The sequence below is a fragment of the Papaver somniferum genome, chromosome 8, assembly GCF_003573695.1.
Source record: "Papaver somniferum cultivar HN1 chromosome 8, ASM357369v1, whole genome shotgun sequence".
Taxonomy (NCBI): Eukaryota; Viridiplantae; Streptophyta; class Magnoliopsida; order Ranunculales; family Papaveraceae; genus Papaver; species Papaver somniferum.
In genome coordinates this window covers 125,605,902-125,631,645 of record NC_039365.1, presented here as the reverse complement: position 1 = coordinate 125,631,645, position 25,744 = coordinate 125,605,902, and the positions used below count along the sequence as shown (strand labels likewise).

The following is a 25,744-nucleotide window of genomic DNA, read 5'->3' as shown; positions in this document are numbered from 1 at the left end:
CAAAGAACTTGTCATGGGTGTTCCAAAAATCAATGCTAAAATTGATGGCGTTTGTGGAGTTTTTCATAAAGGTAAACAAGTAAGAGTTCCGCACAAATCATCACGAGAAATTACCATCAAGGCTCCACTTGATTTAATTCATATGGATCTCTTTGGACCATTCAACAACCTACTGTTTGGAGGTAAGAAATATGCTTTGGTAATGGTCGATGATTACACCAGATTTACTTGGGTGTCCTTCTTAGCACATAATAATGATACCCTAAGTGAGTTTAAAATTATTGAAAGTATAATCCAGAATGAACAAGGTCGTAAACTAAATAAAATTAGGAGCGATCGCGGACCCGAATTCAAAGACACCAAAATGTTTGAGTTATATGACCAACTGGGTGTTATTCAACAGTATTCACCACCCGTAACTCCACAAGATAATGGAGTTGCGGAAAGGAAAAATAGAAGTATACAAGAAATGGACAGGGTAATGCTCCACAACAAAAACTTACCTCTAAAATTTTGGGGAGAAGCTGTTTTTACAGCCTGCTACTTGATCAATTGTGCGTATTTACGCTCACAAATCCTAAATACTCCATACGAGTTAGGTATGGTAAGAAACTAACTTATACTATCTCTAGTATACTCAGCTTACACCTTTTATCTCACGCATCCATCCTTGTTAAGCATTTAACTACTCCGGGTGTTAGCTGTCTCTTTAATCCTAATAATTTCAAACAATTCAAATCCAAAGTAAAGTCCATTAACAAGCCCATATCTCAAACCACATAAGTAGCACACCTGTAAACCCATTTTCATCTTTTTTTTTTCTTCCTTAAACACCATTTCCAACCCTTTTCATTATACCCTTCTTTTCTTTTCATATCGACATACCAAGATGAGCCTCCTAGCTTGGAACTGCAAGGGAATTAACAACCCAACAACCATACAACACCTAAAAACGTTGATTTCGCTACACAAGCCAAACATCATGTTCTTATCTGAAACTCTAGCTGATGCAACCCATATGGCTCGGCTTTCCCAATCCCTACAATTCCAAAATCACAAACTGTACCCAGGATTGGTAGAAGAGGAGGGCTCTGTTTTATGTGGAAAAATAATCTAAATATTCGATTACTTCTTCAATCCCAAAGTTTCATTCACGTCGTCATCGCTCCACAAGCTCCAAATCAACCGTGGCTTTGTACCGGTATATACGACCCACCATACTTAGACACAAGACAAGATTTATGGTAGGATTTCCCCATAATTTTCCCGCTAATCAACAATGCAACATCGTGGGTATTTATTAGGAGAATTTAACGAAGTGATGGACCAATCCGAAAAAAAAGGGAGGAATGCAAGTAACATACGCATAGACGCAACCTATCCTCACAATGATATATCAAATGGGCTTCATGGACCTAGGATTCCACGTAGATCCATACACATGGACAAACCATCAACAAGGACAAGATAACATCATGGAAAGACTAGATTGAGCCATCGATTCCAAGTATTGCCATACAGCCAACCCGCATACATGTGTTACTCATCTTCCAAGAATAGCTTATGTTCATGCTCTGATTATTTTACATGCCCAAGCTATTGACTGGCATGGAAGAAAAAACTACAAGTGCGAGCATCTTTGGATAACTTACCTACAACTCAAGCAGATAGTCGAAGCAGCCTGGAATCAACAAAATGACATGGAACCTGCATTATACCTTGAATTAATATTAGTTAAAACTGGCGAAATCTTTATGGACTGGAACAAGGAAACCTTTGGACACCTTACAAAACTAATCAAGAAATCAACGGCTCAAATTCAAATGGCACAACACCTATTCAAACTGGTAATGAATTAGACTATTGGATAAACCAGGAAAAGCAGCTTCGGACCCATCACTTAACTTTGTTACAATGTCATGCAACATATTGGAAGCAAAGATCCATAATTCAACGAATTCAATCGGGAGACAACAATACAACTTTCTTCCACACAAAATATATTATTCACCGCAGTCGTAATGACGTACAAAAATTACAAGATCAACAAAACAACTAGGTCATTGATAAATATCAAGTAATTCGAATCATCCTTGATAATTTTACTGATCAATACACATCCTAAAGTACAATTATAGAACATGATCTATTTACACAAATCACACCCATATTATCATGACGATAATGTACCAAGCTCATTAAAGAGGTGACTATAGCGGAAAATAGAACATGCTCTATTCTCTATTAACTCTGAAAGCGCTCCTAGACCTGATTGATATATCAGTAAGTTCTTCTACGTATTCTGGGAAACCACACACCATCAATTAATAGCCATGGTCCGAAGCTTTATTAACACCCTAAACATTGACCCTCTCATGAACGTAGCATCTACGATGTGTTCGAACCACATCATAGAAGTATGTGGCCAATCTTATTTGCTCGACACATTCTAAACCGTTTATTTTTATTTTTCAAGAGATTTAGAGGAGGCTACTTTTTAGGGAAACTAACTTTTCAGTCTTTTTTGTGAGAAAAAGTAGGAAACGTATTAGTTGAAAACCTATTTTCTATACATTTAGATAAAAGAAGAGGGGCACATATTTAAATAATGTATCCTGACCATATCATAGTCGTAGCGTCTCACGAATCACACCAATATCACCATAATCCCAAAAATCCACCATCCATCATAACCATCCCATTTCAGACCGATCAGCCTTTGCAACATAGTATACATAGAGATATCAAAAATCTTGGTAAATCGCATACGCCCTCCCTTATCATTTATAATAAGTTCATATCAGAGCGCTTGCGTCCCACAAAGATCAATAAATGATAACATAAAAATTACTGGAGAATTATTCCATCACATTAAAACTTCAGCTCTCACCAAAGATCCAAAAATATCCCTTAAACTAGATATTAACAAAGTTTATGATAGCTTAGATTCAGGTCTCATCAAAACAACATTTACAAAAATGGGATTTCCAACCATATTTGTAGATTATATTATGTTATGCATCACTTCAGTTACCTACTCAATAAACATCAATGATACCCCTCACAGATACATCTCGCGAGAGGCATTAGACAGGGAGATCCTATATCTTCCTATATTTTCATAATATGTGCATAAATCCTTTCAACCAACCTAGGCAATCTGGAAGCCCAAAGTCTTATAAAAGGGCTAAATATTTCTCACAAAGCTCCACCTATTTTGCATCTACAGTATGCGGACGACCTCATAATCACTTACAAGGCATCTCAGGAAAATAATAACCACCTCAAGAGACTACTTCAATCTTACAGCTCTTTAGCGGGCCAGGAAACCAACACATCAAAATCAACGATAATCCACCATCTAAGATTGCAACAACATCAGTCACACAATTTTTTTCAACAGTTTTTTGATATGCCAACATCATCAACCCTACCAATATACCTGGGAGTACAATTTAAACATGTGAGATCCTCTAGTCATATCTTCGACCCATTGCTTCAACGATTTGCGAGAAAGTCTCAGGGATGGATGACAAATATCGTACTCAAGCAGGAAGGTTAGTACTCATTAAAATCTCCTTAATACCTACTTTAAACCACCATATGTAAACAAAAAATTTCCCCACCCATGTTCACAAACAAATAGATCGAATCACTAGGATTTTTTTTGGGGCCATGATTTATCAGTTCAAAAACTCCACACATTAGGATGGACCAAACTAAACAAACCGATAGCAATAAAGACTTGCTCATAAAACGAATCTGTAATATACATGGCCAACCTAATTCTATTTACACCAGATTATATAATGCGAAATATCTACAAAATCAACCGATCTTCCAAGAAACACACCCATTATTTCCTCTTCCATCCCACAATGGAAACAAATGTGCTCCCTCATACCTACCCTAAATCAACTCATTTTCCATCGCATTGGAAACGGCTTAGATACACCATAAAAGTAAGTTGGATCCTGTTAGAGCATAGCCGGTTGAACTCACCAAGTGTTGGTATGTCAAGTTTGGTTGTCACATTTTAGTATCAAAACTCATTTAAAGTACCTTGATTATATACTAGAGTCAACTTCATTTAGGTTAGACTAGAAAGTCTAGGAATGTTGAGACAGACAAGTATTACTCTGAAGACCTGAATAATGTGAAGAAGTAACGAAATACAATGACGACATCATCCTTCCACTTGAGGTTAGTAATACTGACTTGAACTTGTTTAAATTCCTAATGTATCTTTCAATTCGTGCATATTGAAAACACAACAAGCGAAGCTGTGTATAATGTATATATTGTATATTATACTCTAGTGATGTGACATGATCATAATAGTATGATCATAGTATTAAGGAATTAGATTATGAAGTATAGTGCTTATGTTTTGAACTTTGTAGATATGACATCGACATAATCTTGTATACAGTCTTATGATTGTGTGTATGAATTATGGTGAAGATTTCATCCTAGGAAACAATGTTTTACATTTGTTTACAGGAAGTACATTCACGAACTTGTTTCATGAATCGAAAGGGAAATCAATAGGTTTATTGGTCTTGTTATTCATTGCATATCTTTGGATGACCAATATGTGTGAGTTGGTATAACCGATCACACTACCTAGACTTATGATTTGGTATGACCGGTCCTGGTAATTGGTGTAAACAATCCTGGTAATTGGTGTGACCGATCATAAGTGTGTGTAACCGATCCTTGTAATTGGTGTGACCAATCCTAGTGACTGGTGTGACCGATCACAAGTAGATACCATATTTAGGTATAACCGATCTGAACCTGTGTATGTGACTTGGTAGGACCGATCACAATCAACCATTGTGATTCGGTATGACCAATCAGATAATAGTCTTGGAATACTGGTAAACCAATTCTAAACTTGTTTGGAAGTGTGGTAGAACCGATTCCAAGAAGCAAATCCATGTAAATATGAAATAAGGATTTGCAGTAAAAAGATGTCAACATACTTTGAACACGTGCAGTAACTCTTATCATTTATTTGTTCAAATATATTCCTTGGTACTCAAGGTGATCCTGTGGCGAAATAAATTAAGAATCTTTTAATTAAGATTTTTGGTTTTATATGCTTTAATTACCAGCAATTAATGCATAGCTCTAGAAAATAAAAATCAGTAATGTGCATTTAATAATTGGATATTTTCTATTGAGAGATTTCGGAAAATATTGGACCAACATTTGTTAGAATTATGAAAACCGAATTTGGGCATTCATTGCATATCTTGAGAATATTTTCGATTTTGGAAATTCCTTGGTGTCCAAACATCCTTGGTCTATAAATACTTAAGTTTGCATTTCTAGCAAACTATCCTAAGAGCCATGCAAACTTTATTTCTTTTTGTTTTTGGTGGAGCCGTCTATTCGGAGAGGAAAGTATCCTAATTCGGTGAAATCTCTTACGATCACTCGTTTAAAGACTTATGTGGGATCAAGAAGCTCTACGAGTACCGTTGGTGGGAAACTAGATAATTGCAATGTTATTAGTTTTCGATTTGATTTGATTGACTAACGGTTGTTGAAACTTTGAGTGCACCTAGTTTGTTTATGCTTAAGAATCTTCTCTTCTGATATAAGATTCACTCAGAATAGATCAAAGTATTGACGGGATCTTTAGAACTGTTGTTAGATCTAAAGACATCTTGTTATAATCCATTGTTAACAAACCCAGTTCTTTGCGTGATTACTCACAAGAGATTCAAAAGGTGTTGTGCAGGTATTTTAAGACAATAAAATATTTGAAGACGAAGAAGAATTCTTATTAGTTTTCGTATCTTGTGGATTTAGTGCACAAGCCTTGATCGGTTGGGATCTGACTAGAATCAATTTATCTTTGATAGATCTGATCAATTAGTTGCGCGAGATCGGCATTCTCTATATTTGTCTTTGAGATCTATATTGGTTGAGTGCGAATCTATACTTGACTATTTCAGTAATTATAGTTAGATTGATCTAGCCAGACAAATGAGTTTATCAGATTAAAAGGAAGAGCCTTTGTCAACGACTCATTTATATCTTGTACCAAGATTTATTATAGTGGTTACCAAACATATTCTTCCTTTGTTGTTTGGAATACAATCCAAAGGACTTGTTATTCACGTGTGTGACTCTAGAAGTCGAAGGCGCAGGGATACTGAGGGAACTAAGGAGCTAGGGGTAGTCTGCTGGTCTCAACTATAAGAAGTTGGTATTAGATTTTGTACAACGACTTAATTCCGAGAGTATTCAAAATTAGACTAGGTCCCGGGATTTTTCTGCATTTCCGGTTTCCTCGTTAACAAAATCTTGTTATGCCACTTACTTTACTTTTCCGCGTTATAATTGTTTTATTATAATTAAAGTAAATTGTACTTTAAGTTAACTCTGTAATACTTGATAATGATCCTATAGAGTTTAGGTTATTACTAAACCTATTATCAAGTCCACACTTTGTTGTTGTATTGTCTAAATCTTATATCCATGGTCAATCACACAAGTTATCTTTTTGTTGTATTGTCTCGATCGACGATCACACGAAGTGTGAACCGAATTGTCGTATTGTATCGACTTTATCCATAGACGATCACATTTGGTAGAGTACTTATAGGTTGATAAATAAAAGATTGTGGTGTATTTGGGTACCCTCGTCTTTTCAGATTCCTTAATTTTAAAACCTTTACCCGGCCCACTGCTAGCCAATCCAACCAGTAAATGGTACCATTAACCCTCTCACCAATAACTGGAATCATGAACAACTAAATCACCTCCCACCTGATGTTGTACAACACATAATAAACATCCAACTTCCCCTAGACATGCCTCCGGATAAGATCTTATGTCCATACTCAAAAGTACGGAAAATACACCACTGCCACCGTCTACAATTGTATAATTCAACAAGACAACCATGACCACTTAAATCCCCTCCTACCCACCAAATTCTTGTGGCACTTACCATGTCCACCAAAAATTCAGCTTTTCTTGTGGAAATCTATCAATAAAGGTCTTCCGACCTGTTCTATTTTACACAACATCAATTCCAACCAATGCCCCCGGTGCAACGCCGAATCAGAAATAGCGGTGCACATGCTTATTCACTGCCCAACAACAACAGCTACCTGGAACAACTTTGATATCTCTTCTATCGAAAAACCAAACCAACGTCGACTCCCATATCACTATAAAAAAGAAAACAAGCATTTCACAAATTCTGCAAAACGCTAATCATATCACCTATGTATCAGTTTTATGTTTTCTGTTATAGAACCTCTGGACGTCCAGAAATGAATTAGTTTTCAAATAACACCACATACCCCATGACAACATCCTGACGCAGACCTTAAAGCAGCATCAGGAATTTGAATGGGAAAAAAAAGTTATGCACGTTGTTTTACCTAGGGACCCAACAACCAGGGCCATTCCAACAAATATCAGAACAACAACAACAATTTTAGCAGGCTGGACCAGACCAGAATCGTATTGGATTAAGATCAACACGGATGGCGCTGCTATGGGACATTCAGGAATGGCAGGTGCAGATTTTATTTGCAGGGATTCGAGTGATCAACTGTGATGACTCTTGTACAACCTCTAGGAATAACTACCGCGCTAATAGCTGAAACATGGACAACTCTGCTAGCATCAAGGACGGCTACAGAGAGACAGTGCCCAAAAGTTATCTTTGAGGCGGACTCAGAAAATCTGATGTGCTTGTTAGATATATGTAAATGTGTCAATAAAGTGTGTGTCAGGTCAACAGGTCAAGTCAATGTCATGTGTTGTATTAGTTTCCTAGTCTTGTTAGGACATCAAATGATTGTTCCTAAATACCTTGTAATATTCTTTCAGAGCTTTATCTGAAAGTACTTTTCTCAATAATAATAGATCATAAGTTTCTCATGGTATCAGACAGCTGATCATGAGACTTCAATCAAATCTGCAATAACTCTTTTCAATAATTTTTTGCACGTATACACACAAGAATCAAACAACCTTTCTTAATATCTTTTTCACAATTCAATACCTACTGAGAATAATTTCTAATCAGATTCAAATCAAGATATGATTCTTTAACAATCTTTACTCAAAATTTAAGAATTTGGTTGATGTCATTTGCAACAATCATTTGTCGAAGAAGAAAGGATATGGGTACTCATTCAAATTCTGCTGCTCAGATGGGTAATTCTTCTGATTTTACTTTTCCATTCACCAAATCTCAAATTTGTTTCTAGAAAATTAGGTTCAAATAATTTCTTGTTATGGCGTGATCAGATGGAATCAATATTGATTTCCACAGATTTATATGGTTATGTGAATGGTGATATACAAGAACCAATTAAACAAATTGAAATTGATGGACTTCTAGCAATGAATCCACAATGGATTTTATGGAAAAATTGATTGTTTTGTTACTAGTTGTATGAAGGCTACTTTTACAGATTCTATTTTTGGTGATGTTTTGGGACTTTCTACTGCTAGGGAGATTTGGAATTAGCTTTAGAAGTCAGTTTATGGCCAGAAAGTATATGCTCAGAAATCAACTCCATAATGTAAAGAAAGGAAATTTGACTATCTTGGTTTTCTTACATAATGTCAAAACTATAGCTGACTCACTAGAAGCAATTGGAGAAAAAGTTAGTGATTCAGATTTGGTTATCTATGTACTAAATGGGTTAGACAGAGAGTTTGATACTTATATTGTAGTTGCACAAAATAAAGAAACTTCTTTTACTTTTGCTGAGATTAAACCAAGGCTGTTAAATCATAAGCAATGGCTCATTGAGCAACAACATGATTCCAGTATTACTTATGATGCACAACATCCCACTGCTTTTTATGATAGAAATGGACCCAGTTATAGTTTTAATGGTAATGGCAGAGGTAAACCAAGACATAATGGAAATAATGAGAGTTTTAAACCTTCTGGTTCAAGAAATAATGGGAATGGTCCATATCAAGGCAGTACTTCATATCAAGGAAATGGTTCATACTCTTCATATCATGGAAATGGTTCATATCAAGGTAGTAATTTGGACAGATTAATGGTGCAAATAGGAGTAGAAGATATTTTTCCTCAGTAGACTGTCAAATCTGTCGAAAGAAGGTACATTATGCTAGCAAGTGTTATTTTAGATATCACCCACCAACTTTTCCTAATTATGTAAATGAAGCACAACATGGTACTCAACAGGATTTTACTACTTTGAATGAAGATACTACTTATTCTGATCCTTTTACTTCAACTGCTTCACATTGGATTTCTAATTCTAGTGCCACTGCTCACATGACTGAAGATAAGCATTTGTTACAAAATACTTTTAATTATAAAGGAAAGGATCAAGTACAAGTTGGTAATGGTAAGTCTCTTTCAATTAATTTTGTTGGCACTTCCAATATTCATACTTCTACAGCTAGTTTTAGAATGAATAATGTTTTGCTAGTACCTGCCATGAAGCATAATCTACTTTCAGTCGCAAAATTTACAAAGGATTATTCTTTTTACTTTATGTTTTATCCATATGGTTATGAAATTAGATATTTACATTCTGATGCTATTCATGCTCATGTAAAGTAGTTAATAATTTGTATCCCATCATAAATATTCCTAGAACTCATTATTATTTTACTACTACCTTGTCTGCATCTTCTCATCTCTGGCATGCTAGACTAGGTCATCTTTCAAATCAAATTCTTCAAAAGCTTCATTCTGATAAACAATTTGTTTTAACTTCTTCTCTACCTTCCACTGTGTGCCATCCTTGTCATCTTGCTAAAAGCAAAAAGTTACCATTTCAGCTATCTAATTCTCATGCTCAAAAACCATTAGCTTTAATACATTGTGATGTATGGGGCCCAACAATTTCTTCTCTAAATGGATATAAATACTATATTTTGTTTTTTGAGACTTTAGTAGGTTTCACTGGATTTATCCAATGGAACCGAAATCTGATGCTTCTCAATTTTTTCAACATTTCAAAGCTCATACAGAAAATCAGTTTTCCATTAAAATTTTATCTTTTCGGGTTGATGTTGCAGATGAACTGCTTAAAGGACCATTTCAGGTTTTGTTAAAATCCAGTGGTATAAATGTAATAATTTCCTGTCCTAAGACCCCAGAACAGAATGGCCTTGCTGAAAGGAAGCATAGGCACATTACTGAAATGGAAAATACTCTTCTGTTCAATTCCTCTTGTCCAAAAGAATTTTGGTATGATGCATTTTTAACTGCAACTTATTTTATAAATTGAACACTTACTAAAGTTTTGGATTTTAAATCCCCTTTTGATGTTTTATTTGGCATTTCTCCAGACTATAGTTTTCTCAAAACCTTTGGAGTTATTTGCTATCCTAATCTTGCTCACTCAAGAGCAGATAAACTCTCTCCTAAGTCAGTTAAGTGTGTTTTTACTGGTTATAGTCCACTTCATAAGGGCTATAACTGTTATAATCATGTGACTAAAAAGCTTTATATTTCCAGGCATGTTGTTTTCTCTGAATCTGAATTTTACTATTCTTGTTCCAATACCTCTCTAGATTTTCCTTCTTCTCTTGAACAATCTTCTTATCCTACTTATATTTCGTAAATTGTTTCTTCTTCTTCTTCTTATGAAGTTGTTCCTTCTAGAATTATGGTTACTAGGTCTCAAAAAGGAATTTTAAAACCAAAAACTTATCCAGACCATGTTTCTTATTTTTCTATCAAACATCATATATCTTCTAATTATACAGCATTGCTAACTACTTTAACTAAGCCAAAGAATTTTAAAGAAGTAATTAAGAATCCTAAGTGGTAAGTATCAATGAAGGAATAATATACTGCTTTGATGAATAATGATACATGGAAGTATGTTGCACCTGAACCTCATATGAATATATTAGGATCTAAATGGGTGTATAGGATCAAACAAAAGTCTGATGGTACTATTGACAAATTTAAGTCTAAGTTAGTTGCTAATGGTTATAATCAACAAGATGGGATTGACTTCAATGAGACTTTTAGTCCAGTTGTTAAGTCTCCAACAGTGAGAGTTGTTCTTTGTTTAGCTATTACTTATAATTGGCCAATTAAGCAATTTTTACATGGATATTTGGATGAGAATGTTTATATGTCACAGCCACATCGGTTTCTTAATCCTGATTATCCTTCCCATTATGTGTGTCAACTTAAAAAGAGCTTGTATGGTCTTAAACAAGCTCCAAGAGCTAGGTTCTATAGGTTCAGTTCTTTTCTTATCAAGTATAGTTTCAAGAAGTCTGTTTCTGACAATTCTATGTTTGTGAAGTCTTCCTCAAGTGGTATTCTCATTAAACTGTAATATGTGGATGATATCTTGTTAACTGGTAGTTCTTCTAAGCTAATTGATGATGTTATTATTTCCTTGAAGAAAGAGTTTGCTATGAAAGAGCTAGGGGAATTAGCCTTTTTTATGGGTATTGAAGATGTCATAACTAGTGATTTTATTATATTAACACAAAAGAAATACATATTGAAATTGTTAGCTAAAGCAAATTTATTGGATTGTAAGCCTTGTGATACACCAGTGGTAAAGTCTAGTAGACTTTATATAAATGATGGTATTAAACTTGTTTATCCAGGTGCTTATAGGACTCTTGTGGGTGGTTTACAATATCTAACTGTTACTAGACCTGATATATGTTTTGATGTAAACTATATTTCTCAATTTATGCATTCTCCTTCTGATATGCATCTTCAACTGGTTAAGAGAATTTTAATGTATTTAAAGGGTACAATTGGTCTAGGTATTTCATTTAGGAAGTGTAATTTGTCAAGCTTAAAATCTTATGCTGATTATGATTGAGAAGGGTGCCCTGATACAAGAAGATCAACCTCTGGTTATGTAGTGTTTTTGGGTTCTAATTTAGTTTCATGGTCTTCTAAAAAGCAACCTACAGTGTCTAAGTCTTCAGCAGAAGCTGAATATAAGTGTCATTCTGTTGCTGCTGCTGAATTATAGTGGTTCTCTTATTTGTTGGCTAATTTACAGATTGTTGTTAAGTCAGTCTTGCTTTTATGTGATAACACAAGTGCTCTGGCTTTTGCATGTAATCATGTTTTTCATGCCAGGACCAAGCATATAGAGATCCAATATCACATTGTTAGAGAGCTTGTAGAAGATGGTTTCTTACAATTTCAACACGTTTCCTCAGAAGATTAATTGGCAGACATTTTTACTAAAGGCTTGTGTTTTCCTACCTTCTCCAGATTGCTGCATCAGTTGTTGGAGCCTTCTTCAGCCTCTTCTTCTATATCTTCTACTGTTCAAATATCAGAAATTCCTTCTTATAATTTTGTTCATTTGTTTTTCTCACACTTTTCTGTTTCTCAATGTGATTCTATGTCTGTCAGTATCACATTGAGGTTTTTTTTTTGAAGCATGCAAAACTTTAAAACGACTACACTGTTATTACACGAGGGAATTTTATACCCATTGCATCATTTAAAGAAATTTGATTTATGCACGGAGGGATAGCTTGGTCCCAAATTTTGGTTGAGAAATTTTCTGATTGGCTTCCATCTGCCGCTTCATTTTCTAGACAGTCTGCTGCTTGATTTCCTTCTTCATATGTGTGTTAGATATCACAGACTGGGATGTGGCGCATTCTTTGCTTTATTTCTGCAATCATTTCTGAAATATACCATGGAGCTTCGGTTGGTGTCTTTATGAATCTCATGAGATTTTCTGAATCCGTTTCGAAAAGCACTTTGTTTCATTGTCTCTTTGTCGTCGTTCTGGTAGCTAGAAGCGTCGTCCACGTCTCAGCGGTGATTGCATCTGTTATTCCTAAAGGTTGTGAAATATCCAGAACCGTAGACGTGCTTGAGTTCCTGCATATGATCCCTACTCCTGCCATACCTGGGTGTCCTCTAGCTGCTTCGTCAGTATTTATCTTGATCCAGTCTGGTCCAGCCTATGTAAATTGTTGTTGTTTTCCTTAAGATGTCTGAGGTAATCCTGATCGGTTGTTCTCCAGGGAGAACCGGGGGGAAATTTTTTTCCCATTCAAATTCTTGTTGTTATTGCATTGCTTTTGAAAAAATGGATTGAGGTGAGGATGTGGCCTGTTTGAAGACGAGTTCGTTTCTGGTTGTCCATAGTGACCAAAAAAGATAACAATAGGCTGTGATTGTCGCCGTATTGGCTGGAGTTTGAAGAATGTGAGCTATTGTTGTATGTGTTGTTATTGTAATTGGGTGGTTGTTGTCGGTGTTTGATGTTGGTGTTATGAGATTGTTTATCCTATTCCAAGTGTCTATTGCTATTTGAAATTGTATAAGCACGTGGTTTGTTGATTCTGGTGATGTTTTACATCTTGGACATATATTGGAATTTGCGAGGTTGATACGGTGTAATAGAGAGAAGGTTGGAAGACCTTCATTGATAGCTTTCCACAAGAAAAGCCGAATTTTTGGTGGACAAGGTAATGTCCACGGGAATTTGGTTGGTGGAAGGTGGATTTGTTGTGAACTTATATCATGTTGAATCAGACTATTGTATCCAGAAGTTGTTGTATAGTCTCCTGATTTGGAAAGCGGCCAAACAATTTTGTCTGGGGTGTTTTTAATAGGGATATGGATGTTAATAATATGTTGGATTGTTGTTTGCGGGAGGTTGACTAATTGATCGTGGTTCCAATTATGGGTGATAGGGTCAAGGACATCCGCCACGGTTTGTAGGGGGTTTATATTAGATATATGTAAGTGTGTCAATAAAGTGTGTGTCGGGTCAACAGGTCAAGTCAGTGTCATGTGCTGTATTGGTTTCCTAGTCGTGTTAGAACATCAAATGATTGTTTTTAAATACCTTGTAATATTTTTTCAGAGCTTTATCTGAAACTACTTTTCTCGATAATAATAGATCATAAGTTTGTCAGTGCTTCATAAAGACGAAGGCTGAAGCTCCGTGATATATTGTAAAAATGATTACCGAAATAAATTAGAGAATGTTTAAATCATTTTTTTTAATTTATCAATTTTAACATCTTTATGGAAACGAAGATATTAAAATGATAGATTCCGCGAAAACAATAACTTTTACAGCTTTAAGGAAAGAAAGATATTATGATACAAAAAATCTAAACATACCACCACAAAAACATCCCAAAAACTATCCCTTCTCACATTTCAACTACCGTGGGGCCTAAAAGCGGGACCCCTACTGACTCCCCTGGATGTGGCCGCCCTCATGTGAGAGGGCGGGTTTTATCTTATCTCTTGAGGCGGTACACGTAGAGGAGCTGATTAGGATAATAGATTCCATGAAAACAAATACCAAATCTAATCCCTCACGGCACAAATGGGGGGTTTCACTTTTATCTTTACTAACGCATGCCTTTCTTTTCTTTCATTAAATCCCCTGCAGGGAGAATACACGCGTCAAAACTTGGAATTAGTTAATTACTATACCAAGGACTTAAATTGCTACATAGGATCGGTAGTCTCGGTAGGAGGTTTGGTACTGCTGCGAAACAGCAGTTTCTTTTTCTCATGGCCGTACTGTAAACCATCATTGGTGTTTCACCAATAAAATGGTGCTACGTGGATAGTTTTTCACCATATAAGATCAAGGAGCAGGTGGCCGACAGGACGATATGAGGAAGCAAGATGATAAGATGATTACCGCCCACGTGTTTAAAATTGACGGTTAGTTGACCACCACGGACGGTCGAGAGCTTGCACATAGAAAATATTTCCAAAAGATAATATGGGGCTTTCTTTTCTTTTCTTTTTTTATAAGAAAAAGAAGCAAAGCTTCTACTGACGTAAATATTACTAGACGAGGTACCAGACCTAGTGTCTGTAATACTATCACCATTGAGCTGTTGCAAAAGAGGTGGAATGTCTAAGACTCCGCACTGTTTCTTAATATTACAAACTGATTGCAGTCTTGCTAAATTTAAAGCTAGATAATTCTCGTTAGAATTTGTAGTATTCCAGATTGTTATTTCAAAATATTTTACTTTCTCTTCCTTTGGTCTAAATCTTCTTCCAATATGCTCAGCGTGAATTGTTCTGGTTAGTTTTATCAGATTACATGAGTTTGATTCAATCTCCACTCTTCTCTCTAACTCTGCAGCCCAATCAAAAGCCTCATGAGCAGCTTTCCTTTGGATCTCTGTTGTGCTCCCTTGCATCTGTCCAAGACCTCTGGCTCCTTGTGCAAGTGCCTGTAAAATCATGAAGAATGAGACCTATTCCATAACAGTTTTAAATAACATTGTGATAAATAGCTACATTTATTTTTAGAGTAAAGAAAGTTGGTGGTAGCCAATGTATTCTAAACTCTATGATTTTTGTTTCAGCTTCCTTTTTTGTAAACCCTATATGCATGAAATTGTCTTTATTTTTTGCCTCGGCAGCACATTTAATATGCATGTAATGGTCCACTGATCTAGCTATCCGGGGAGCTGTTTTGGTGGGTTTGTTGAAGTTTATGTTGCACCTCTCTTTCCACACATGCCAGAGGACTGTTAAACATAGTTCAAGCCAATCCTTCTTTATGTGGTTGGTTCTTCTAGTATCCAGTAAATGGGTTAACCATTCATGGAAATCCTCAAATGCTTCATAAACTTCTATAGGGTTGAATCTTAATTCTATCCAGACCTGTCTAACTAGAGGGCAGTGCATAAATAAATGGGTTTTTCTTTTCGAACGACTTTTTCATGAATGATCTTCTTGCAAAGACAAAAACGAATAAAAAGAAAACATAAAAAAACATAAAAATTTCAATGGAACTGAAACCTCGCTAGTTTGTGGTCTAGTGTGATTTTTTTGAGCCTATGGCTACAAGACAAAAAATAATAATTTTGAAGTAAAATGGATAACTCCTTATCCTAATATTTTACTAAATGGTAAAATTACTCATGATTAATTAGTGCAAATTTGGGTGATTAAATGATGTTTAATCAAGTTAATCCTGAAATTAACTACCATTAATTCATCATCAAAACTTGAACTTTTTTTATTTTTTTTTTGAAAACTCGATCCAGAATCGGTTGAAGTTAGTGCAGTTATAAACCGATTGTGGGTTGAGTTTTTCAAATGACGACGTAAACCCAAAATCGGGTTTTTTCAATACCCACATAAACCGATTGGTGAAATCATTGCTTATGTATGTCCACATAATCCAATTATACTTACTTTCAGAAACAAAATATTCATTACATAGTTTAGGAAATTAGCGTATTACATATATATGATTCAGTATGGGAATCCTAGAATTTGACACATCAAATGTTCGTCAGTGAACCTCCGAGCATGTCGATACAACGTCGTATATTCTTTGTGGTGAATGAACTTAGTTTTCCCATTACGAATTCTCCATAGCCCATTGAAACGTTCCAGCTAAAATTCAATGAATTCTTAAATGTTAGTATGTGAACTTTTAACGATGACATAAGTATAAATATTATCGGATTACTCACTTTTTCCCTAAGAGGAGCTTGTGGATGATGTTGGTACACCATATTTTTAACTTTAACACACTCTCGCATTGCACTTTTTATGTAGTTGAATCGAAATGCCAAGCCTCTCCATTTGCAGTTATTGGGATTCGTGGTACGCCCGTAAAAGAACTCTTTAACTTTCTTCCAAAACATTGAATAAATTTCATTCGGACGTTCACAGAATGATTAGCAAATGATTTAACGAGACACAAATCTTCATGCGGTTCCCATTTCACGAGTTGCTTATCTTCTTTCGGATCCCATTCCATTTTTAAGGTTAAGTGTGTGATGTGGGAGTGGCTTAAAGAGGTTGTCCTTATATAGATAAAGACTCAACGGCTATTTTTTTCGAATTCAATTCACACAATCGGATTTTAGGGATGTCCACATAGACCGATTGTATTCTTGCAAAAACATATAAAATATGCCTCTCAATAATCGGTTTTTAATATTGCACATGTAATCCGATTCTTGGCAAAAAAGGTTACAGAAAAGGTGTCACTTTCCCTTAGTATAATCGGATTACATGGAATGCCCACATAGACCGATTATGAAGGTTGTCAAAATCTGCCTCTTAACAATCGGTTTTTAATATTTCACTTGTAATCTGATTCTTGTCAAAAAAAAAGATACAGAAAAAATGTCACTTTTCCTCACGGGAATTGGATTACATTCAGTGCCCACACAGACCGATTCTTAAGGTTATCAAAACTATGGATTATTTTGTTTTCTCAGAATTGGACTTTAAAAGTATATGTATAAACCGATTCTGAACACTTACAAACCAGGTGAATGAAATTTTCAGAATTGGTCTATGTGGTGCACCCTCAAAACCCGATTTTGATATTGTACCCCTAGAGGACTGTCAGAATCGGATTTTATATTGGTACATGTAAACCGATTGTGACAGAAAAAACTGCCAGAATCCTGCATTTTTTACACACACACATTGTAGTTGGTTCTTTTGTCACGTCTTAGACAAACACAAACAATTTTCGAAAGAAACCATATTCACTCATTCATAAACTAGGAATATAACCAAACATGATTCGACAATAAGTTTAAGACATAAGTTTTGACTCCATAAGTATTCATAGTTAAAGATATAAGTTTGAAAACATTCGTTCATGAACATCCCCACCACGACCACGTTCACGACCACCTCATCCTTGTTTAGAAGGTTGGTGCTGCTCGATACACCTTCAGACTTCCTTTTTGTGGTGACTCTCCTCCTCTTTTTCTTTGGCTCCTCCACCACCGGTTCCACAAACTTTGCACCCGCTTCTACATCTTTGAAACTGTTCAATTCATCAATCAGCTTTTCATTGTCCTTAAAAATTTTCCCTTCCCTGATATCTAACTTTGCTTGGGTTATCAACTGCCTGACTCGTCTTCTATGTTTCCATTTTAAACAACAAATATTGAACAAATAATGCTGAAACCATTAACAAAACCTTTATTGAGTAACAATACGCACCAGGTATTCGAGAGTTGTATGTTTGTCCTTTATCTAGGGCCTCTCATCTACTCGTATCACTCGAGTATGTGAAACATTGAGGTACCACGACATGTAACCCGAAATTGCCTCATCATATGTTTTCGAGCGACCATCCATACCATATCCGTTGAACCTTTTGTCTTCCCAATATTCACATGATGGTAAAGGGTGGTGAATAATATCAATATCATTATCCAATGACTCGCTTTTTTTCTCATTGATTTAAACTTCTTGTGCTCCTCTGGGATTTTTTGTACGTATCTGCATTGTCTTGCGACTCTCGTCGGGTTGTACATTACATATCCTCTTCGGTAAAACAAAGGCCCAAATAACATTGTTGCTCGGTGCACCCAACCATCTTTCCTTTTCCTTTACCCAAATCCTTCTTGTAAGGGTCAAAGACAACATCTTTCGTCGTCAAGTTATCCAACTAGCGTTTCAACTTCAGATAATCCATATCTTGGGACTTCGACTTACTGTTGTAGGTGTACATGTCCCCATAATAGTTATTGTCCAATTTCTTGTTTACAAAATCCCTTTCAGCAAATATTGGGAAGTGCAAATATATCCACGCTTGCATTAAATCCATATTCCCTCCGATTTGGTTCCTTTCAGCCCTAGAAGTGTTTCTCAACTTGTTCAACGTGTGTGCAATGATGGTAGTGCCCCAAGAGTATTCATGAATCTTGTCAAATGGTTACAACAGCTGAATAATATTGGCGTTCACACGGGCACCGGGAACGTCGGGAAAGATAATATATCCAAGGATGTAGAGGACATATGCATTGGTCGTGGTGAAGATACGTTCCTTGGTCACCTCTTTTCCCTGTGCACGAAGTTTCTTTGTTCCCATGAAGAGGTCCCCCAACTCCGAGAGATGAAATATCCTCTACTTTACTTTGCCTACTAGCATTTGTGACTTAGTCATCTCCTCATCCCATTGGAACACATTCTTGGTGAATGCGTAAATCTTGTACCACTCAATCTCTTGTGTGTATCCTTTGTGCTTCACGGCTTTACCTTCTATGCTTATCCCGGTAATGAATTTTGCATCATTTGGAGTTATCGTCATTTCGCCAAACGGAATATGCAAAATATCTGCTTCCCCGTAATATCTCTCGAAAAAAGCGGAACAAAGAGGTTTTTCGTAACCAAGAACCAAATTTTCGACCGCAGGCAACAACCTTTAGCTCGACTACTTCCTCAACTTCTTCAACGGTTGATTCTGGTGCTTCCAGTGGAAAATTCTTCATCATACTCACTGACGTTCCTGGCTTCATACGACGAACGACATCCTTGTGATCCTATAAAACAAAATAAATCCAATGGAGAATAATCAAAACACTACATGGATAATAAGTTTTATGTTACATAGCATAAGGTTTAGGTAGTTACTATGATATGGCAGACGACAACGACCAAACTCTCTTTATACCGCCATAACAAATTTTCTCCATTACCGGGTAACCCATAAACGGTATCAGTAGGGCCGCGAGGAAACATCTTCAGCGGGTAGGGCATGTGGCTTCCCTTCTTCTTCTTTGGAGCATTATTCCTACCATCTGTCTTACCTTGTTCTTGAGCGTCTTCTCCCTGGACTTGTTGTTGAACTTCTCCTCCTTGGACTTGTTCTTGCACTTATCCTCCTTGGACTTGTTTTTGAACTTCTCCTATATATTCATCAACTTCATTCTCACTTTCTTATATATCAACTTCATTCTCACTTTCTTCTCCACCAGTTTCATTCTCACTTTCTTCTTTATCACCTTCCTTGCCACCAATTTCTTCTTTATCAACTTCATTGTTGTTAGAGCACTGCTCGGTTAAACTCGCAAGCGTTGATATCTCAATCTTGTTTGTCAAGTTTAGTTGCCAAAACTATAAGACTTGATTTCTAGTCTACTTATAGCTAAGTCTCGGATTAGGATAGAGAGTGTAGTTGAGCATTAGGCTTCACGGCGTTCATCAATTGAAGATGAAGAACTACTAAGGGGAACTTGTGTAACTTCATCAACAAAAGGCATGTGGATACTTGACCTCGTGTATCACTCAAAAGTATATCTACTCTATCTCCTATTTGAGACAAAAGTCATATAGATATATAGACTTCGATTATATACATTTGATATTTCGAGATGAGTTCAACTCACTTACATATTTATCGAAATATGTGTTGGTAAGCTTTTGATTTAACCAAGCTCACTTATATTCTTGATGAAAGTCAAAATATGATCATGTGAAAATCGCCTGGTAACATCTTACATGATTTGTGTGAGACAGTCATTTGATGTAGACTCAGAATGTTTCGTATTGATCATTCAATCACTTGAAAATTGCTTTGAAGCTAATAGTTTGTGTGACACAGCTATTGTCGTCTTAAAAGAATGTTTCAGTGATTGAAATGAGAGTTTAGAACTATTAACCATGGAGATAGCACAATATGCGTACTTGTAAGCTAACTGTTGCAAGTTATTCCAAGTCTGGGAACCATAGTATGCATACCCGTATGCATACTGGTTGGTTTAATGAACGTCCGGGAACTTAATACGCATACTTATAAGCGTACTGGCGTAAAGTTCATGTCCGGAAATTTCAACCGAGTTTGGAAGGTATGCGTACCCATTCACATATTGGCGAAGCCAAACTTAGTCCGGCCACATAGGTATACGTACCCCTTTGCATACTTGAGTAGGTTATGTTCTAAAATCGGTTTGTTAATGAACTAATACATTTATATATTAAGGAATGCAATCTTTTGCAAATCATGCTATAATGTTCATGAATTGATTCGGGTGAATCAAAATCGATTTTGCTTCAATTGTGTCTTGTATACTTATATGACAATATAAACAATTAAATAACTCTAGAACTGGTTTCATTTGAGTCATTTGAACTAGTTATGGTTAAGATGAACAAGGTTGATATGAAAGTGTTCATATGGCTAACTTCGGTTAACTATTGTTGAGCCAACAAGGTGTACTCGTTTAGGTACGGTTACTCATATGTAAATGAAGTCACTTTCATTTGTGTGTAACAAGCTAAGTTCGATCTAACGGTTGAAAGATATTAGCTTGATTCTAATCAAGTTTTCATCTAACGGTGAATATTTAATGCTTTGTTACCAAGGTAACATTGATTGCAAACCCTGGTTTGAAGACTATATAAGGGAGAACTCTAGCAATACTAGTTGCGACTAGAGTCGATTCTCCTTTAACCTTAGGTTTTTTACAAAACCATGTAGGTTAATGATCGCTGTCGTATGTGTCAAAAATAATTTCACTTTCTTACTTACAAATAATATGGATTAAGTATATGATAAGAAAGAGTTCATTCCATGGGAGGCGTTTGTTGTTATGAAAATTTCAGTTTCTTATTAACCAAGGGGGATTTTGTTTTTATCAAAGCAATAAAATAAATCAAAGCAATAAAATAATTGGAAAATCAATAAGGAGATGATATTGGTCGCGGGATAGTATCATTCTAAAACATGTATTTTCATCAATGACTAGAATTGGTATTTAATCTCTCATTTAGTAAAAGTCCTAGGATACCTTGATCGCAAGTATATCCCGCTAATTCCCTGATTTCATCACAACCATATTAAAATATGTATATGTGAATTCTTTCTAGAAAGCAACCTAAAGTATAAAAGCACAATTAAGTTTAACTCCCTAAAAGCACTAAGTTCTATGGAATAAGACTAATCAATGCAAACAAACGTGTAAAAGCACTAATCCGTTTTAAAAAGGTTATGATTAATATGCAATTATAAAGATGTATCACTACAAGTAATAACCACACTATGCTACTTGCAATCAGGAATTGACAACTTTTTCGCATTGAAAATCCTAATCTAGCAATAGAGATGAATGCAAATCCAATTGATTCCGGACTCAACCAAACAAGCAATCAAATCATATGAAAATATTAATAATGAATCATAAACAATAAAGTTGAGACAAAACTAATGCATTGAATCAAATATCATGTTGAGAAATCAACTTCCCATAACCAATAATATGTGTTTAGCTAATCACAGCTTTTGAGTTCATCATAATCATAATCAATAATGAAATGAAGAAGATGGAAAATAAATGAAAGCAAACCCTAGTCGCCGCTCTCAAAAACTCCCAGTAGAAAATACGTGATCCCAAAGAAAGTAGAAACTTTCTCCTTTTGTATCTTTTCATCTTTTCAAAACTAGGTCAATCCTCCAATCCAAAGTCCATCACAAAGAAGTCCACCAAGCCCGTATGTAAAAAATACCCATGTAGAAAATAGCCCAGTAAAATTCACAGGTGACTGTAAAAATCACCGGTAAAAACTGTTCAAGTGGGTCAACTCGGGTCAACTTAGAAGTCAGACCGAGTTGAAGTGAGTCAGGTGGTCTAGTCAGACCTGAGTCAGAACTGAATGCTTTTCCAAGGCCTGAACTTATGCAGCACAATCATTGTACATCACCAACTCATATCCAGCCATGATGGATGTGCATCCTGCAATTCCTGCAACATTTTGACTTCTTCCTCGTTCAAGCTCCTTGACTGTCGCAACACATCTCCAACTGCAACCTGCATCTCCTCATTCTGTCACAGGTTCATTCATTCTCAGCAACATATTTCCAAGCTCAGTTCCATCTTTACAAGCAAAAACATCTTCTAAATTTAACCTGCACCACAGTCCATAACTCATACCACCAGAAACTGCAACTGAACTTCAAGCCTGCAACTTCTTCTCCGCATTGTATAAACATCAATAGCTTCCCATTAGCTCCTGTAATTTGTACCTGTCCTAACATACATCTAGGTTCAGGCCATTTCAAAGCACAACTCCTTCTTGCAATTCAGCTTTGAGAAGCAACATTAACATCATTAGCAGCAGCTCCATATACTCTACCAAGTCCAACCCATTTCAGCTTAATGGCACACTCCCATCACGGCAATAGTAACACCATAACTCCTCCAGTTTCCCTTCTTGCTTCCTCTCAGTTCAACCACCACTTCTGGCCATTATATCATCACCTGCCACTCCATCTCAGTCACAGTTTCCTCTTCTTGCAACCTGCAGCTCAACCTCATGGCTCGCAATTGCAGCTGCAGCTCATTCCACAACCACAAAAACAAGTGATTCCTCTATTTTCTGTAACTGCAGCTACAACAACTTCTCAATCTTCAATTCTCTAACTGCACTTGCAACTCCAATCAGTTCTTCACTGTCACCACCATCTCACTGTGTACAGGCCTCCAACACCAGTAACCCTTTCATCGCAGCTGCACAACCAACTTCCAGTCTCATAGCACCAATACCACCAACTCTGAAATCTTCATTTGCATTCAACCAATTCATGGCTTGATTTCTTGTTTCAACTCAAAACTCTGTAATCCTTCAATAACTGTACCTCCTAGCTGCTTCAGAATCAAATTCCACCTCAAACCCATCTGCAGAAACATTAATCAAATCGACCCATCTTCTAATTCATCACTAACAGCTGCAAAGCCCATCACCAGATTTGAGCAGAAACCCTACATCAACTTCAGATCCCCATCTCAAACCTTAGCTTCTCTGGAACTCAAATTCAAACTCATTTTGAACATCAAAAAATCCTCTTCTTCTATTTCTTGACTCAAATCAATAAACCCATATGCTTTAAATCATCAGAATCCCTAATTTAATTCCATCAATTTCCCAATAGCAGCACCAATAGTATCAATCAAACACACGACTCAACAAACCCATCACACAGAGACTCTTGAATTCAATCTCCTTCTCAGTCTCGGATCCAATCTGTTTAATCTTCTTCTCCATCTGTAAATCGATTTCAGCCTCCTCTTCAATCACTTTTTGTGTCTAATCAACCCCAGTTCAACCATGGAAGCAGCAACTTTTCACTACCACCAATTTCATCTACTGAATCTCTTTATTTCTCTGTCAGGTGCCGCTGCACTTTACAGGCATAGAAAACGAAATAGAGGCTAATGATGAGACAAATGATTTTTCTCTGAAATTTATGTCTTCTGTAGGAAATATAATTGATACATCCACCCAGGTGAAATAGATAAGGGTTGTTCAGATCATTTGGCTGGTCAGTTTCAGGAAACTGACAATTTATTCTTCCGCTCCCTTGATGCGCAACCTTAGCTAGCTCCAACATGACTCGCATGTGCATTGACCTTTTTACCATTTTCGCTCCAAATGGACGATTTCTCCTTCTTTTGCTCCTAATGACTCCAACGTACCTAAAAACTCCAAAATAAACATAAGATACACATTTTACACGAGAAATAGCAAAGAAAGCATAAACAATAGATATGAAATCAAGGTGTTTACAACACCTATCAAATTCCCCCATACTTAGACTTTTCTAGTCCTCGAGCAAACAAAAAAAACTTATTCCAAAAGATACATACAACTCCATGTCGTTGAGAAAACGGTCAAACTTAGCATGTGTGACAAGCCTTTGAACCCCTAGGTGTCCCTAGTGGATGAGTTTTAGTCTCGTGAAGGTTTACAAGAGGTGTGCCTACAAAACCTACTTTTCCAACTTACTAGTTCTCCGAAATGATAGCATCCAACGCGCTAAGAAGACATGGAGATTTTGCACACTAGTCATAAAAAGTTAGACACATACATGAACACAATCTCATCCTTAAAAATTGAGAGAGAAATAACCATCCCTTAACGAAAGAAATTCGGGTTCGGAGTGATCTAAAGTCTCGACTCTGCCTCACAAGAAAGGGTTTTATGAAGTTGCTCTCAATAATGAATAGATTTTTTATGGGTCACACATGTGTCCAGGTAGGAATGAAGAGCGAACCCTGAGACACGTTTGAATGGCGAGAAGGTAAAAACTCTCCGAATTGTTTTAAAAACCCACATCTTTTATTCATTTTGAAAACCCTTTTTTTTCTGACGATCTCTAAGAAAGGAAATCAATCACTTAACGAAGGTGGGAATATGCTACTTACCTCGTTATCCATTCGGTGTGTAGTTAGCACCACTCTCACAGCATCCATAGAAACGTTTTCGGTCCTCAACTCTTGATGATGAAATCTTGAACTTCGTCGAATCTTGACAATATGATTCTTTCCTCTAATTCCTTGTTGCTTGAAACTTCTTTATGAATATTTCTTCTTTCCATTGGCTTTATTGAATGAATACAAAACCAAAAATGAACTAAACAAACCAAAATGTGATGCAATGAATATTTTTTCTTTTTTTTTCTTTTTCCCTTTTTTCTGTTTTTTTTTTGTAAGATGCAAGATAAATAAGGTAAATACAAAATGAAAACAAACAAAATATTAAAACTAAATGATGAACCTAATGAACTTTTCTTTTCTCTTGTCTTTTTTTTCTTTTTTCATTTTCATTTTTTTTTCAGACAAGAGAAAATAAAATACAAATTAACAAATAAGATAAACTAAAAACGCAAGTACAAAGGCCATGGTGTAAGTACTTTACCGCTTGATTCTTCACAAATTGTATGTCTTGATATCATAAACACCTTGATAATCTTCACTCTTGTACAATAGTCTTCAACTTGTAAAAATTTTGCTCCTTGTCTTCTTGCTTTACTTGAATCTGAAATCTGCTCATTTCTGTACTGTTGCTTGTAAACCTTGAACGTCTTCAACTTTCCTTCGAATTTGTGATGCTCCGCTTGTTGATGATGATGGTGTTTCTATGGACCTGTTGGTGTAAAGAGAGATAAAGTGGATGGTGCTAACTGCGAACAAGATTACAAGTGGTATGTAAGTTATCAATTCGATGTCA

The 25,744-nt window shown here is 36.1% G+C and overlaps 1 protein-coding gene and 1 long non-coding RNA gene across 2 annotated transcripts; one reads left to right on the top strand and one right to left on the bottom strand.

Annotated features, from left to right (window-relative positions):
* Positions 1-8,525: 8,525 nt before the first annotated feature.
* On the top strand, positions 8,526-10,262 carry LOC113306004. The gene is made up of 3 exons (XM_026554995.1): positions 8,526-9,059; positions 9,206-9,371; positions 10,051-10,262. The coding sequence occupies exons 1-3, from the start codon at positions 8,526-8,528 to the stop codon at positions 10,260-10,262; spliced, it is 912 nt and encodes a 303-aa protein (XP_026410780.1).
* An 11,894-nt stretch (positions 10,263-22,156) lies between these two features.
* On the bottom strand, positions 22,157-24,999 carry LOC113302938. The gene is made up of 2 exons (XR_003337203.1): positions 24,940-24,999; positions 22,157-24,210 (listed from the first exon to the last, which is right to left on the bottom strand). It is a non-coding gene; the product is annotated as an uncharacterized LOC113302938 (long non-coding RNA).
* Positions 25,000-25,744: the final 745 nt, after the last annotated feature.